Source organism: Electrona antarctica (genome assembly GCF_951216825.1).
Source record: "Electrona antarctica genome assembly, chromosome: 7".
NCBI lineage: Eukaryota > Metazoa > Chordata > Actinopteri > Myctophiformes > Myctophidae > Electrona > Electrona antarctica.
Genome location: NC_136812.1, coordinates 17,073,228 through 17,090,600, shown reverse-complemented (window position 1 = coordinate 17,090,600; position 17,373 = coordinate 17,073,228). Strand labels below are relative to the sequence as shown.

General features: G+C 41.9%; 2 protein-coding genes and 1 long non-coding RNA gene across 3 annotated transcripts; 1 reads left to right on the top strand and 2 right to left on the bottom strand.

The window, feature by feature from the left end:
- Positions 1-8: 8 nt before the first annotated feature.
- Positions 9-6,809, bottom strand: oaz1a (ornithine decarboxylase antizyme 1a). The gene is given in 6 exon segments (XM_079505193.1): positions 9-585; positions 1,561-1,646; positions 2,536-2,711; positions 2,878-2,964; positions 2,966-3,032; positions 6,622-6,809. Coding segments are annotated over 6 exon segments (669 nt in total). The 5' UTR covers positions 6,744-6,809; the 3' UTR covers positions 9-454.
- Positions 6,810-8,623: 1,814 nt separating this feature from the next.
- LOC306926457 lies at positions 8,624-10,598 on the top strand. Its single transcript, XR_013790385.1, has 5 exons — positions 8,624-8,762; positions 9,040-9,110; positions 9,344-9,478; positions 9,565-9,647; positions 9,984-10,598. It is a non-coding gene; the product is annotated as an uncharacterized lncRNA (long non-coding RNA).
- Positions 10,599-10,784: 186 nt separating this feature from the next.
- amh (anti-Mullerian hormone) lies at positions 10,785-16,207 on the bottom strand. Its single transcript, XM_079505762.1, has 9 exons — positions 16,050-16,207; positions 15,536-15,826; positions 15,014-15,189; positions 14,724-14,835; positions 14,545-14,644; positions 13,672-13,862; positions 13,133-13,281; positions 12,517-12,610; positions 10,785-11,961 (listed from the first exon to the last, which is right to left on the bottom strand). Exons 1-9 carry the CDS (start codon positions 16,177-16,179, stop codon positions 11,546-11,548), a joined length of 1,659 nt encoding a protein of 552 aa, XP_079361888.1. The 5' UTR covers positions 16,180-16,207; the 3' UTR covers positions 10,785-11,545.
- Positions 16,208-17,373: the final 1,166 nt, after the last annotated feature.

The window sequence follows — 17,373 nt, the reverse complement described above, 5'->3', positions numbered from 1 at the left end:
TGCTAAACTTTCTTTTTTTTAAGGTGAGCACTTTTATTTAGCACAGTTACAACATGCAGATTTCTGTCAAGTGAATCAAAGCAACAAATCAAACTCCATGCACACATCAAAAAAGAAAAAGAAAAAAAATCAATGAACATGAAATCAACTGAAAATGATGATAGAAACACATCTAATTACATGAATAAGATGAATGTAAATTTCTTTGAATCATAAATATTACATCATAGAGATGATCATTGGGGTTTAAGGGAAGGGTGAATAGGAAATCAGCACTACGCATGGAAAGGAATACATTGGTGAGGATGCATTTGCCCAGATTTTATATGGGTGCTTACATAACATACCTGGCCTATAAAATCTGACACCAGTGCAAATATTGAAACACATAAAATGGTATGCAAAATTAAGCACAAGTAAAAGCAACAATGCTTGTGTAATTGCTCAGGGTAATTTAATCATCATCAGAGGAGTCTCGCTCGATGCTGTAAGCCATGAAGAAAGCATCGGGGCGGGTAGGGACAAGGGGATGTCCCGGTCTCACAATCTCAAAGCCCAGGAAACTGAACGTACGCAGTAGGGATGCTGAGGATGGAAAATATATGGATACATAAATATTAACTGCCTACACATACACCTTCATCTGTGTTCAATTTGATTCATGCTGACCTATGTAGCTGTCTTATTACCTTCCAACACCGCTTTAGGATCATCCTTTATTGCCAGTTTGACACCCCTACACTAGTGCATTGTGGCAGATGTTCCAGGAGGCACCCTGCCACCGTGTACAGCTGTCAAACTATGGTTCAGTTCGATATTTGCATGCTAATTGAATCATAAAGGATAAATCACATTTAATTGTGAAAAAATTACATTTGGCACTTTTAATGTTGAAAACATAGGTTGCTACATAAATGTATTTTTACTTTGTTGACACTGCCATCTATAATTCACAGCGGATTGAAAAGAAATAGCAGGGCAGGCCTATTCTTTCATGTTGCAATAATAGCAATAGCAAATTTCAGTGAAAGCTGACAATAAAGTTGTATCGTATAACGCAGAGATCAGAACCCAGCTCGACCACAGAGATTAAAATTAAGGAAATGAAAAAGCCTCATGAAGCTTGCCATCTTCAGGGAGAGGCCTGCACGAAGCAAAGGTGCAGTCTACAGCCCAAGTAGGTAACATTCAGACAATAATTAAACATTTAAATGCGATGTTGACAGCCCTACCACTGAGGAGAGCGATTTGAGTTGCATGCTGAAAAAACATAGACCAGGAGAGGGACAGAGCTGGGTTGTTTTGAAACAATAGATCTGGTATTGTGAGGGCTTAAATGCAGGACTAGGCTACTTTAGGAAAAGAAAATCATATTCTGATATTAACAGGAATGTTCTACTGAAAACATTCTCTTCTCGATTCAAAGCAGCTTGGTTCTGTATGCGTGACATCATGTACTGGATCATTGCATTACATCAAAAAGTGTTGATAACGAGGTCAAAACTGATTTTGTGTCGTAATGGTTTTGATTGAAGAACAAAACAAAAGAGCAAACCTCACCTCTATCGTCACGGTTCTTGTGGAAACAGATGAACACATGATCCACTTGCAGCTGCTCTTCGGCAAACTCCAATAGGAGAGCAAAACTGAAGACAAAGAAATAATAGAAGACCAGTAAACATTAACACAGGGCAGATTTACAAATTATCCACATACCTCGATGTTTGTTAGCCTGGGTTCCAGCCTGATTGGTTGCGTTCCACAGATCTGAAAATGTCACTGCGCTACTCAGTCTGGAAAGTCTCCTATTCTCCACAGGTAGGCAGGACATATGAAGGCTGAAATGGAGCCGAGGCTTCTGATTGGTCTGTGTTGCAGGTTGAGGAAAAACACCAGTTTGACGTATCAATGCGCACTGCGCAGCTACTGCCCTTGTCCTTCACTAAACTCACCCCACACAGCCGTCATTTTTGTACTACTGAATCATTTACTTTTTACAGTAGGTTTTTACTCTCAAGTCTTGAACGGCGCTATTTTTGTCAACAGTGAGAAGCATGGAAAGAGTGCCGCTGGCTGTTGTTGTATCAGCAACAACGTGGCTACGTAACAGGTGACGTTATGAAATGCGAGTCAAGCAGCCTCTGTCCGGCCTGGGCCATGGCTCAGTAGTCCAGGCACCTTGGCTGGTAATCCAGTCTGGCAGTGTGCCGCGGGTTCGACTCCTGATCCCAACGGCCTTTACTGCATGTCTTCCCCCCCCCCCCCCATCTCTCTCCCCAGTTCCTGTCAGCCTACTGTCTGTCCCTCCATAAAATATATAAAATAAAAAAGGCGAAAGCCACAAAAGATTTAAAAAAAAAAAACTCTCTGTCCAGACTGAGTAACGAAGTGACATTTTCAGATCCGCGGAACGCAGCGAATTAGGCTGGAACCCAGGCTAGATGTTAGTCCTGGGACAAATCAGAGGTTCAAGAAATACATGCTCGTTTACAAAACGGACAAAAGAAAAGTAGTTAGTTATCACTACCAACCAACCTGTCTTTGCTGCCCTCAGGCAAAGCCCCGGGAGGGATTTCAACATAAAGGTTCCCACCCTTCAGAGCTGCCCTCCAGACACAATGCTTGCCCTCCAATCGACGAGGCTCAAAGAGCAGGAAACGCACTCGGCCGTTGGGAGGCGGAGGCTCTTCTAGAACCAGTAAATGAGCATCCTACAGGACGGGAGAGTAAACAAACAGAAAAGTGTCATTTCAGTTTCAGACATTGCAAATATTATACCTGATCAAAGAAAGCATGCTAAGCATAGACTCTTCAGCACTGGTGGTCAGTTTGCAAGAAATTAAGAATAGATTAGAATATTTGAATGGCTGAACTTACAGAGTAGAATAGCTTAGCTGAAAGATTGCGATCCCGTTGATCATTCCCTCGCCCACCTGGGATCTTCAGGGGTGGGAGAGGGGCATCAGGAGCACCACAGAGGCCCCGAACCCGGGTTACTGCAGCGAAGAGAGGACCTCATGGGACTTGAGGTACTGGAGGGTGAAACAAACACACACACAAATGGAGCCATTGTTACAGAATGATTCAACTCAAACCTAGAGCACTGGAAAGGGTAAATTACAACCTTTCACGTCACACTTAAGAAGATGTTGATTGACTTGCATCTGAAATTAGTAAAATATTGGCCAATGCTGAGTGAGAATATTCTCTAAAGCCAAACAAACTCAAGGTTGAAGTCCAATAATCGGATTTGCTCATAAAACTACACAACACCTTGATTAATGATCAAAAGGAATGCTTGGCTTGGGCACAATGAGTAACTGTAATAGACGAGGCTGGGTGCTTTTTTGTTACACAACAAGAGAACACTAAGCGACGATGGCTATTGGCTTGTCAGCACTCTCACTAGAAAAGAAAAAAAGATGACCTTCATAATTCAGCACACCGTTTACACTTTTGACATAACCTATTCATCCCTCTGGAGTAGGTAACAAGAATGTGTATATCCAGTGTATAACCACAGACACAAACACCAGCTTACATTACACAATTCACCAAGCCTGCCCAGCCATTTTGATTCAGAGGCCACTGTGTGTTCTAATTTGCCTGGCTTTCGTGTGTTACTGCACAAGAACAGGCCTATTCTCAGAGCTCCTATTGGGAACAAATCCCATTAAAACACAGCACCGGAACACACTCTCACAGATGCAGACTTAGGCAAATCCACTGCTGTGCTATATGTGGAGCAAACATGTCAATGTCAACCTTATAGTATCTGTCCCCGGTCCCATGCGATGGTTGTTTATCGTTGTTTATTTTCATATATAAGTCAAATTAAGCTCCAATCAAGCCCTGAATGCGCGAGCGAGCGTGCACGGGAGGATTTCGTCCGGTTTTAGGTGGACGACATCGGCAGTTAGCAAAACATTATATTAGGGAATAAAACAATTACATCAATCCTGTCAACGGGAGGTCTGGATTAATTAATTCACTACGTCAAAACCGTCAACGGTAGTTCAAGGGTTAAGGGTAGCTGCCACGCTTAAAAGAAATCCTGCTCTTCCTCTTCCCATTTCACCTGCAAGGCATTCCAACTAACAGCTTTCAATACACTTCTCTATGCTGATCATAGCGTTCTTCAAATCCCCCATACGCACAGTAGGCAGTGATGCACATTCATGAGTGAGAGTGATCTTGGCTGAGACAGCTGCTCTTGTCACATGGGGCATGAGTCTAAAGCTCCTGCTTGCATAACAGCAGATTTCCCATGTGATTTTCCATAACATATAATGTGAAAATGATAAAAACACAACGGATATCAAAGACTAGGCTATATGCTAAGCCAAATGGAACATTAGTGGAGTGCTTGGGGTGGACTATGGGTCATATTATCCTATTCTGGTCTCTATGTAGTTGACAAGTTCAGTTCAGTACAAATACAGACAGTAATTGTATATAACCAGTTTTATGGAGGTGAAAAGGAGTGCTTTGGCTTAGTTGAGATTCAACAAACAACTGCAGCAGCCAATGATCCATAACATTAGCCCATTTTACACACACCATGTATGGGCTGCCAGTGCCAGCCTGTCTTTACAGATACAATACCATCTCACATCTGTCAATTAATTTATAACAACAAGCAAAGTGGGCACCTGGCTGAGAGACGTCTGTCTACCAAATAGGAAGACCTCAGGTGCCCACTCTTTGTTTATTTTAATACAAAGCTTCATTCAGCGTGTTCACTTCACGACCAATAAATATCAAAAGCAACAACTCACTGAAAAAGATCCTGTCGATTACACAAACAGGAACCTGTTCAAAATGGCTGTGCTGCAATAGAATTTTTCACACCACTACCTCTTTTGCAATCAGAATGGAAATTTCCAAAAACATATGTGCATGGTTGTGAAACTACACAATCTCGATCAATACAGTATTGTCTACAGACATAACCATGTCAAATGATTACAACAACGACAGACAAGGGCACGAAGGGGTTTGTCATTCGACCTACATTTCCTAGGCTGAAACGTTGCCGTTCTCATTAGAGGCTGAACAGCACGTACACAGTGGGACCTGGGCCAACAAGCTAACTGCCTGGTCATAATTTAACCAAGTAAAGTCCACTGGCTTACAAATGGACTCAGAATAGTTAATATAACACTAAGTCAGATCATGGATCAGCACAATCCGTAGATTATTTTTGTCATCCCACAGATCTCAGCGCTTCATTACCAATGTTACAAACCCAGTATGCAACTTTATCTATTTCACAACAAGGGTACAATGGAACTTGGCGCCCGAGTTAGCTGGCGCAATAAAATAAATCAAAACCATCAAGAGAACTATATTGAGCTTATAAATAGTGTACCCCTAGACCAGTCTAGCTTACCAAAATAAATGACAACCCCTACGTTTTTCTTGTAAATATAATTTTACTGCTCCTAGTCGTGATGATTTCTTGTATAGTATGTCTTTATAATTCATGATTTATTTCTCTTTTTGCATTATTGTATAAGTGTACATCTGTACTTTCTGCAAACTGTATCAACCAATAAGGCAGTTTAAGATCTCAGCAAAAATAATGTCAATAGTTTTGATGCTATGTTTTTCGGCTAATCCATCCATAGAGTTATAATAATCCATCATACATCTACGAAATCCAAGGTTTATGGCATACATAAGATCAGGATACGCCACTGATGTCACCGTTAATGCGGACAAGCTGCAATGGAGACCTTGAACTGCAAAACAAGCGCCACATGACTGACAGGACAGTACATGACGTAATTGGCTATCCTCGGAATCTTTGTCCTATATATTAGGTACATTGAAAAACAAGGGCTTAAAGGGCCTTGCTTTCAAGTGCCCACACAGAGCACAACGTAGATGGCTGACACTGCTGGCAGCACCATGATCCAACATGATCACAGAACCACAACGTCTAGATGGCTGCCTGGCAGCACCATGATCCAACATCACAGAACCACAACGTCTAGATGGCTGCCATGGCATGATCACATAACTAGGTTATGGCGTTGGGGCTAATTTACAGTTATTCATTCTTACGACCAAAAACTAAAATACGGAAAAAGGAAGAAAAAATAATCAACGCGACCATTTTCATTTGAAAATATGTACCGTATTTTTTATTTTATTTGTCGTGCAACGACGTACACAATTAAATCTATTCTGTAGTCGTAGTCGGTCCACCTTGGCTAGCGAGATTTGTGTTGTGCTAACGCTGTTAGCCTTAGCTATAATGTGGCTACGCTACATCCTTCACAACAGCAGTTGACTCAAGAAGAGAAGCGCTGCCGTCTAATTGCTGGACACTTAAAGCTCAATGGGGGAAATATAAAACATGATTTATTATGTCAATGAATTAGGATGGTCAAAAGATGTAATCTCTTGCTTTATAGCAAACGTAGTCATAAAAGCACTCGGGATTGTGTACAGGTAAATGCTATTATGTAAGCCAGACACTGTAAACAATGTAATATGGAAATTCTTGTACCAATCCAGGAAATATTCCGCATCGCGTATTTAGAGCTAACAAAAACAACTAGGCCGCTGCTTCGAAGAGATCGTCGCTTACGGCAATTTTACATGACGACGTACCTCTCACTTGCGGGGTTATTACTGGTTTGGTCAATTACTGGCATCTTGGATATTAAGTGTCTCTCTTTTTCTCTTACAAAACAATGGCTATTCAATATTGTTTGAAGGTTGGATTTAACCATCCGGCCAACGTCCACGCCCGCAGACCTTCTCTTGCCTCTCCGTCAAGTTTATGGCTCTGTGGAGCAGAGCGCAGACTAATGCTTTGACAGAGGGGCGTGTCCTAATTGCAGTGACGTGCATATGACGAACATGGTGGTGTCGTCATCGACCAATCAATTAATCAATTTACTATCGTCGCTATTATATCCATAAGTAGCCTACTACTCACATTTTGCAGTATCAATACTGCAATGTAGAAATATACTCTGTTCACTTACTTACACAACTTCGAGACCTGGGCCCTCATCAAACCCTGTACACTCAAGGCACTGCCCTCGCTGCCACCCATAGGGTGCATTCACACAGGCAGATGAAACGATGCAAAGACATGTTGCGAGTTGATTGGAGCAGCTACATGCATCGTTGTGCCTTTGCAACGTCATGTCGCTGTCTTTCATTGACAATGAATGGTTATGGTAGACTGCATCGTTTAATCTGCCCCATGTGAACGCAACATTAGATCTCCATATATGGAGCTGACCTGTTATGACATTCCATATGTTGATCTGACCTCATCAAACCCTGTACACTCAAGACACGCTCCATATATGGCCAGTAATGGCCAGTACAGAATTCATTCCATATGTTGATCTGACCCCCCATGCCAATTAAAGTGCCAGCCCAGCAGTCTGCCATCACCCAGGCGGATGCGCGTACGCGACCTCGCCCTTTGGGCGTATTACTGGTGCTGAATGTGAATGTCGTAAGACGCCAGAAGCTAGGGCGAGGTCACGTGCACGCATCCGCCTGGGTGACAGCAGACTGCTGGGCGAGTGCTGGCGCTTTGGAATGGGGGGTCAGATCAACATATCCGCGTGGGTGACAGCAGACTACTGGGCGAGCGCTGGCGCTTTGGCATGGGGGGTCAGATCGACATATAGAAGGAATTCTGTACTGGCCATATATGGAGGGTTTGATGAGGTCAGATCAACATGGAATGTCAGAACAGGTCAGCTCCATATATAGAGATCTAAGGGTGGCAGTGGGGGCAGTGTCTTGAGTGTACAGGGTTTAATGAGGGCCCAGGTAGGGCCGGGCATTCATTTTCAGGCCTGTTGAGAACTCTAGTTTTTGCCGGCTGCCGGGCGGGGCTGCACTAATAACTTTGGGGCAGGCCCGTCTAGAGTTTAAATGGACAGGTCAGTCAAAAGGGAGACATCAAAGAGGAAGGATGGATGGGGAAGGATCAACATATAGAATGTAAGAACAGGTCAGCTCCATACTGTATATCTAAGGGTTTGACGTCAGATGTAGAGTTGCTGGCCAATATTGATGACATCAGGGATCTCCATATATGGGCTTAATATTGATGACATCAGGGATCTCACTTTCCTTCCTACATTACTACTGTATATGCATTGTCACGGACCACATTCAATACCTTCACAGACCACCAGTGGTCCACGGACCACCTGTTGAAAACCCTTGTGTTAGTGCAGTGGTTCTCAACCTTTTCATATTTGAACTGAGGTGGGGACCCCCCCCCAAATAATCCTATTTGAATTGAGGACCCCCCACCCCAACAAGCACTTGGAATAGTAGGAGTTGAGGCATTCAATTTAGTTTGACTCGGTTCCACAGATAACAGATATTTTGAAAATAGCAGATCTACAAGCTCACAACGCTTGTAGATCGTCTATTTTCAAAATGTTTGCCTCTTTATTATTTGACAATTTGGCCAGTGGTTGACCATCTTTTATACTATTGTTTGTTTGTAAAACACAGGTTGAGAACCACTGTATTAAAAAGTGATATGAGTCGTTTTCTTTCTTGTTCCTTTCCCCATCTGTCCCTGTCAGTCAAGAAGCAAGGGGATATGAAGCAGTGTGTGTCTGTGTGTGAGACTCCCCCGTTCCCCAGACCGCTAGCACAGCCACAGCGGAACCCACCCTCAGCTCTACCGGAAAACACAACTGTGGACAGGACATTCAGTGCAGAAGAGAAATACAGAGATAAGAGTCTTGACTTCACACAGAGGAGTATGTATACTGTACTACTTTAGAATTTATTGTGAGAGCATTGATGTGTTTTCTAGCTCTGGAGGGGGGGGGGTGCAGATTCCTATTTTAAGCTACGTTATATTGGTCTATGAGTGTCTGACACACATTTTGACTGCACAACACTGGCATGTTGTGCAGTACTTGTTTACAGACTTCAAAGCAAAGCAAGCAACTGTGTTCATAAATGAAATAACGTAAAATAGGCTTTGTCTTAGTGTACAGTATGACCTGATTTTGGATTCTTCTTTAAATGTAGGGCTACATCCTAACCTATAGGAGTTAAAAAAGGAAAGTCTAGGCCTACACAACCTTCTGAAAGCAACACAAGTAAGTTTGTATATCCTGCATTGAATATTTGATTCAATTTGATTTATTTAGCACAATATAAAAACAATACAAAATAAAACAACACAAAATATCAAAGAAAAGTGCCAGGAGGAGGCAAAACCCCCAAAGGGCTTATACGAGGCATCTATGTATAACACAAACATTTAGATTCAATGTAATTACAATGTTGTGTCATTCGCCATGCAGCTAAGGATTCTCTGTCCCATTCTCAGTGTCTTATGAGCGGATTTTGTCCATTGAAAGTTTGAGTGAAGTCCCAAACCCATGGAAGGCGCTTACATTGAACCGTTGCATAGTACTGGCCATGGTCATAGTGCTTGTGAGCTCTGGAGTCAATGACTTTAACAGTGAGTATTGAAACCATCAACCGGACAGAGAAAACAGCTTTATTTATAACAAGCCTCCCTTCACTCATTTTCAATTTGTTTGTCAGCTGCCCTGGATTCTTTTGTAGACGAGACAGAAGTGGGTGTAAGGTCCTTCTTTGGAAGTATACAAGATGGTTCTACAGCACAGGTATCCGTTTTAATTTAATTTAATTTAAGTTTTGGCCTGGGCCGTGACTCAGCGGTCCAGGCACCTTGGCTGGTAATCCAATCTGGCAGTTCATTTCCTGTCTATCCCTCCATAAGAAAATATAAAATAAATGGTGAAAGCCACAAAAAAAATAAAAAAAAATACTAATAATAATTTAGTTTTAGTCATATTTGAGTTATTCCAGACTTTTACTTCTAATAACAGAGTACATTGCAGTATTGATACTTATGTAAAAAAAAAAAGTGAGTAATTCCAGCACCACTGCAAATGTTTTTGTAAACCTAGCCTGTGTGTTTTGTTCTTATCTGCCAACAGGGCTCAGCCTCAGTGTGGGATAGTGTTCTGAGTTGGTGGGGAACCGAAGAAGTTGGAGCCATAAGAAGAAGAAAAAGACCTATTGGAGGAGCTAAAGGAATCATGAGACCCAAAAGCAAAGCTTGATTGATTCTTTTTAATAGTGCTTGTAAGACAAAAGTGAACATTCAGCAGATGGAATTAATCATTCATAACCGACATCAATAACAACAGTGATCGTGTACAGTACAAACAATTGACTTTCCATTGTGCTTTTGTGTCTAATAGTATCAACACATGAAATCATAGATTTGAGAAATGATGTGTAGAGAATGAAGAATGTCTGTTTATTTTTACTTCACTGATCCTAAAGGAAATGTCTAATACAGAAGAATGAGAAGATAGAAGTAATATAGGCTCATATTTAAACACGCTGACATTGTATCAAAAATATATATTTCTCTGAATGAATAGTTTGTATCCCAATACATACACAAATGCAATCAAAGTATATCTGGTTTCACATATGTCTAGATGTACAGTATATGTATTAGAGCACAATTCTTTTATGGCAATTTCCAAAGAAGAGTTAGGACAAACCTCTTAACACATGGGATAATAGTACAATGACAATTAGCACAGAAGTCATAGCATAAAAATGGGGGAATTATTTCTAAAAGCTCAATATTGTGCTTAGCACATGAATTGTTTAGCATTGTTTACGTATTTGCAAGAAAAATAAATCAGCCTCTCTGAGTTAAAACGTGCATTTCTATCACCAGTGCCTGTGTTTCATGCCATCATCATACAGTAGAGACTTGTCTGCCACTAAACATGTTATAAATTAAAACATTTCAATTAACCACATAGGCAAACATTTGGCATAAATAGGCAAATATTCTGCAAAAGTCTATAGCTTCACTACAAGCTGTTAAGCTCACACCTACAAGCACCCTGTGAGATTGTCTATTTTCCTTTGATGTATGTGTAAGTTGTTAAGTGGTTAAAATGTATTTGTTGCTGAGAAGCACACGGCAAGGTGAAGAACAAAAAAGGACAATAATCAAAAATATAACCCCAGTACTTGAGTGAAATATAGCTAGTCCTCCAAATATAACTCGATTATAACTGAAAGCTGCAACAAAGAGGAAAAAATGGCACTCTTCTGGTGAAAAAAGTTAAAAAGCCTTTATTGATGTGGCTAGTTCAAAATAGAATTAGTTAAAAATGGGGATAACCCATGTGTAGGGGCCCGCATGGCCTTCTTCAGGGTATATGAAAGTTGTTCAGTCAATTTTGTACTAAAATACTTTTTTTTTCTCTCCGAATATAGTCGATCTACAAGCTCACAAGGACAACTTGTGAGCTTGTAGATCTGCTATTATCACATAATGTACTTTTTCCCTTCATAGAAAAGTCAAAAGCACAGTATGTTTTCTTTTGAATGTTAGTGGAATGTAAGGCATAAGCCTATCCAAAAAATACAAACACTCAAGTAAAGCACAGATACTCAAAAAGAAAAAAAAAGTACAGTAGCTACTCAAGTAGCCTACATGCTTTTTGTTAATGTCCACCACTACCCATTAGCGACATCCACACTCCTTCGCCACCATGTGAGGCTGAATGCGGATTTCAGAAACCCCCCCCTGGCGCGGGTCCAGGTCAAGAACAGAGAGTTCCTCGTACGCCACAGGGACACAGCACAGCGAGCGCCCCACATCTATTCCAGCGCCGATCTGGGAGTTGAGGAGGGCAGCGTGGTTGTTGGTGTTCGGCAGGGGGATGGCACAGACTCCGTGGCAGTTCTTTATGTCGTAGTTGTAAGGGGCAAGGACAAACTTCTCGAGGATCACGGTCAGGCTGTGCAGCCTGCACAGGTTGGATCTCCCCAGGTCACCTTGGCTCGACCTTGCGGCCCGCAGCCCTCTCTCTGCCTCACATAAGCGGACGGCTGTCTGCACGGCCTTCAGCAGAAGAAAAGCACGGTACTGGCTCTCTCCTGGAAGAGTTATCACAGTTAATTGTTAATTACAATCATGAATGGTTTTATTTCAGATCCCCCATTCTTCCTGTGGTCAAACAGTACAATTAAAGATTACAGTGCAAATTTAAGCAACAAGTGACTAATGCTCTCAAACAATTCTAGGGGAGTAAAAAGTACAATATTTGCCTCTGAAAGTTTTGAAAAATAGAAATACTCAAGTACGGTAAAAGTAAGCCGAAATTGTACAGTAAAGGTCCACTTCACCCATTTTGTTTTAATTGTACACAGCCCTCCTCTGAGACGCAGAGCTAGTAGACAGAAATATACCATCTTATAATGAGCATGAGGACCAATTCATTGAAAATGGATGAAGTCGTAGTAGGAGTAGTTCACCCAACAAATGACTTATTTTCTTTTGTTTTTGTCACATTCCAAAGCCAATAGTTCAATGACTCATTAGACATTTCGGCCATCAAATGATTCGCTTAGTAATGCGACAAAAACCAACTCCATGGATTCAAGGCTTCATGGGGTGTGTATAGAACTAGTGACAGAAACCCTGTAGCTCACCTGTTGCTGGTCCTTCTGCAGGAAAGCCACTCAGTGCCTTGAGCGTGTGCAGTTTCTGCATGACAACGGGACCCACGTCCTCCTCCTTCATCACCTGTGGCAGACAGTAAAGTACACACCAGGGAAGCATCTGTGTCATTTTAGCTGCTATTAAAAAGAAATAGAAGATATACAATACAAACTCATAGCACGACACAGCACTATGAGCTTATAGAACTGCTATTTTTTTTTAAATCGTGAAAATGTGTTCAAGTCTTTGAATACCCTGGTATATATATTTTTTTCCTTCTTTTTGTTTTTAAGCGATTTTTCTTAACTAAATTCTTTGCTTCTGGGGGGTCCCTGGAAGTTTAACCACTTTCATAGATAAACATGGGTTTTTCAGGACACTGTTTGATTTAGATTTACAATAAGGAGAATCCCGTACTTTACTTCAGTCTTTGTATTTTTGGATACACTGCACTACATTTCAGAAGACAAATATTGTATACTTATGACTGACTCCATTACATTTCTAGGAAGGGAAAAGGTACATTATGAATTAACCAGTTAAGCCCTATTTTAAAATAGGAAAAATGAGCACAAATTTGACTGAGTAACTTTCAGTGTTCGTCACCTGAGTTATTTGGTCCATGGCCTCTTTGAGTCGCTGCCTGAGCACCTCGACCAAGGCAGCAGACAGGGCCAGCTCCACGCGCTGCACCGTCGTGAGGTCAGAGCCCAGGGTGAAGGAGAACAGCATGGGGGCCGAGGAGTTGAGAAGCCCTGCGAGGAGTGTCACAATTGCATAATCGTCTAAATTGCAATCATTTGTGATAATCGCCATTATCTTTGTAGAATCATCATAATCGTTTTAATACTTTGTTGTAAAATGTTCATATACATTAACATTTTCCAAAAATAGCCAAACTACAAGGTCACAGATCGGCTATTGTTATTAATTTTTTAATTTAGAAAGTACAACATTATGTATTTCCCCTGTGCAAGTTTGGTTTACAAAGCCAAGGCAGACAAGTACCGTATGTAATCTTTACACATAGCCTATGTTCCTACAGTATGTTCAATAACCAAAATACAATCAAATTGTTAATCGCAATTCTTTGCACACAAATGAATGGTCAAGTGAAAACATGCCATGATGGCGACAGGCCCTACCTGTGAGGAGGGTCTCGCTGGAGGATAGCCCCAGTCTGAGGGGGGGCAGGGACTGTAAGGTGTCCAGCTTCACGGTGCTGACGTGTAGGGGGGTTCTAGCAGGCAGGGCGTCTGCCAGGAACCTATGCAGCTCACATAGGAAGGAGAACGTGTCTGACGTGGCAGGGGTGGACCCTGGAAGGTGGGAAAACCTGCAATAGACAATTAGAAAGCTTTAACCACTTGAACCAACATCCATATTCTGGCGAGGACCATTAGTCAAAGATAGCCGATCTACAAGCTCATACGTTGTGACAAGTTGTGAGCTTGTAGGATGGCTACTTTTGGTGTATAGAGAAAAAAAGCGGTACAGAGCCAACTCGGGTTCAGTGTAGAGGGTTTAAGTTAGCTGGCATGGGCAGACTTAATGTCACTGTGTGACTATTCCAGACTATTAGTCTGGAACTTTGGTTTGGTTTGTGGAAGATTCATTTCCAAGGGGTGTATACAAACAGATTCAAACGTCACAGCAAAAAATGTCCCACTTTGAATAGTGCAGGGCTCTGATTTGTCACCCACCAACTCTGCATGGGGTGAGCAAAGTGTAATTCAAACCGAGATGTGCCAGACCAATCTGACCAGGGAAATGTATTTTTAGCTGTGGCAAATTCGTCTTTCCAGTGGATATAAGTCTAATTTATAGGCTACTTTGCGCACAGAAAATAGCAGATCTACACGCTTACAACACATCAGACTGAGATACATTGTGAGCCTGTATGTCAGCTATTTTTGGTACACAACACTGGCACACAACTAAGTATTACTCAGGCATTACAACTTTTTGAGAATTGTATGTATTTAGGTATTTCAAGGGAATATGAGACTGAACTCAACCTGATGTCAGTTCCGATGACCGATGAGAAAAGCAGAAGTGGAGTCACAATGAAGTAATTTTCTGATCCTCCACTGGTAATGATCTCTTGCAGTTTCTGCCCTGAAAAGAGTGAACAAACACTTGGCACAAAATCCTTACAGGCTATTTGAACAAAAGATCTACAGAAATGGACACATACTTGCATCAGGAGATTGTGCATCAACAGTTATCCTCCATTTCTGAGGACCGGCACTCTCTGATGGCTTTCCTGTCAAAATGATGTAATGCGTTCCCTCTGAAAGGCACACGGTCTGCAAAACAAAACACATGCCTGTATGAAGGCCTAGTGCTGTGTGGGTTTGACTTTATGCTATGAATCTCTATTTAAGAGCTTGAGTCATGGTGTATTTCCCATTCAGAGTAGAACTGTTGTAACCTACACATTTGATTTTATTAATACAAAATCCACATAGTTGCTGGCTACCGTACCTGTGTAGGAGGGTCCAGCGACTCACTGCTGAAAGTGATTTCCAGGTCTGACGGGTCTGTGGGGGTGTGCTCCAAAATATCCAACAACAATATTGGCTTAAGCCTGAGCAGGGGCGACGGTGGGATGTTAAGGGTCAACACCAATCCTGCTTCTTCCTCTCTGTCTGCCAACGGCTCTGATGGAGTAGAAGACAAGACACAAACATGTCAAACAAAACATGTCTAGCATTTGAGGTTCATTACTGCAGTGTTTCTCAAAGTGGGGTCCCGGGACCGCCAGGGGTCCTTGAGGGCCGGGGTTCCGGGGGATCCCCAGCTAAATGATTGGTAGTTAGGATTAGGAACCATATGGACCGTTATAGGTCCGTAAATCTCTGTGGCCTTAACACATGCCAAACTCAGGGTCTTTGAAATGAAAGAGGTTGAGGAACACTATTATACAGATCTGTACAGCATTACTGTACAGATGAAATAAAACATGTACTAGATCTGAACAGAAATAGGTAACACTGATACATGTACCTTTGGTTGGGTGCAGAACATTCAATGCGTTTTGCTCTTTTGTCTTTGCTTCATTAGCGAGTTCTGATAAGATTGCCACCACCATTGAACCATCAGAAGCTGAGCAGAGTCCAAACCGGGGCAGAGAATGGTTCCCCAGCTCACTCTCTTGCACCGCCGCAAAGAGAGACTCCAGCGCCTCATAAGGTCCCCATGACCTTCCAAAACATGGCGTGTTGTCAGGGAGTTGAGGAGACACTAAGGAGGATGAGGAGGAGATATCTGCAGTCATTCCCAAACCGTCTCGAATCTCTGGAAATAATCACATAAGACTTTCTCTTAATTATCTCATGATCATGATTGCATTTTGAAAAAATAATACAAATGAAGTGAATATAATTAGAAGCAATATTCTGTGCACATATTAAGCCTGAAATTTGAATATAATCAGCTATCATATACTAAGTCTTGAACCAATCAACAAAACAAATAAATACAAACTGCACAAAAATAGAAATGCTATTTTAAGTCTGACCTGTCGTTGGCTGTTCTTGGACGAGCGTCAGTTCATGGTTGCTGTCCCTGTCTGCAGCCCACTGGGGCACACCCCCCACACTCCTATACAGCAACGATGCCCCCAAGTAGAAAACACACACAAGCAGCATTCTAACTGTTGTCTGTATTTCTGTTCAGTCTGCCTGTCTGGTTAGTTGTATTGGGTCAAGCAAGAGAGGATGGGATTTATAAAGACTCTCGCTGCTTAATTCTCACATCAGGAATAGGCTTGCCAAAATAGCAGTGAAATGTCGTGTCCTTGAAGTGCCAGAGCATGGCGCTACTGTGGAACAAGCAATAATTATGCTCTCTGGTGTGTAACTGTCTGCTAGACTGAGATAGGGAAAAGGACACAATACCTGTTTGTTAGTTTGGACACCCACCTTGCCTCTTTATCAGGCTCAGACGAATTATGGTGATAAAAGGCGTCCACTAAAGGGAGGATTCTTGGAGATGAGTTTCATGAGCCTCTCATTGTTGTCTGTAAAATGATGCAATTCTGGAAGATGACAGATTTGTTTTTGGGTTCTCATAAACCTCCCACTGTCTCCTGTAAAACTAAGCCATTATTCTCCGTGTTGAAGGCCAGGCTTCAGACGTGTCAACGTCTACTGTTAACAAGTAGCCTATTTCCAGTTTAACCACATGAACACTGGCATCCTTGTTCTGGGGGGCAAGCAGCTCTACAAGCTGCTTGCAGATTGACTATTTTCGAGGAAGATATTTACTTGTAGAGAGGGGGGGGGGGGGGGGCAGACCCCTGTAGACCCCCCATAGAGCCCTGTAAGACCCTGGTCAAGTAGCCTCCATAGAGTTTAAGTGGTCAAACTCAAACTGTGTGGAACAGTGGATGGACAGATTATGGACAAGGCCAAAGTGGCCAGTTCCCAGGGCAGGGGCCCTTGTCTGGGCTAAAAGGCTGATCAATTTACTCAAATGTATACACTGTAGGTTAACGACCAGATAGAGATCAGCATAGAGCATAGAGAATACAAGTCTCCTCATAGCCGTCTGAAGTATTTTTAAGGTTTTTTTACATGCAAAAATGTACTGTACATAATATATTGTAGGTTATATAGGTAAATCCTGTATGATGAAATGTCTACAGGTGCTTCCTTGACCCACACATGCCTTACGACTCGAGTATGGGTGTTTGCATGCCCAGAGAGTAAAGGTGTCCATGTGTGTATGCATTGCATACCATTGATCATCACATCAATCAAGGTAATCAAGGAGATCATCAGATCACATAAAAACAGTTGTACTACTTATAGAAATAAAACATAAAGTAGACCGCCTAGACA

What these genes read in the sequence shown, in the direction of transcription:
- amh (XM_079505762.1), bottom strand. Translation starts at nt 16,179, where the DNA reads ATGCTGCTTGTGTGTGTTTTCTACTTGGGGGCATCGTTGCTGTATAGG. An exon ending in CCATGGACCAAATAACTCAG is followed by an intron (nt 12,611 to 13,132) that starts GTGACGAACACT and finishes TGTCTGCCACAG; the next exon opens with GTGATGAAGGAGGAGGACGT. An exon ending in TGCAGAAGGACCAGCAACAG is followed by an intron (nt 11,962 to 12,516) that starts GTGAGCTACAGG and finishes TAACTCTTCCAG; the next exon opens with GAGAGAGCCAGTACCGTGCT.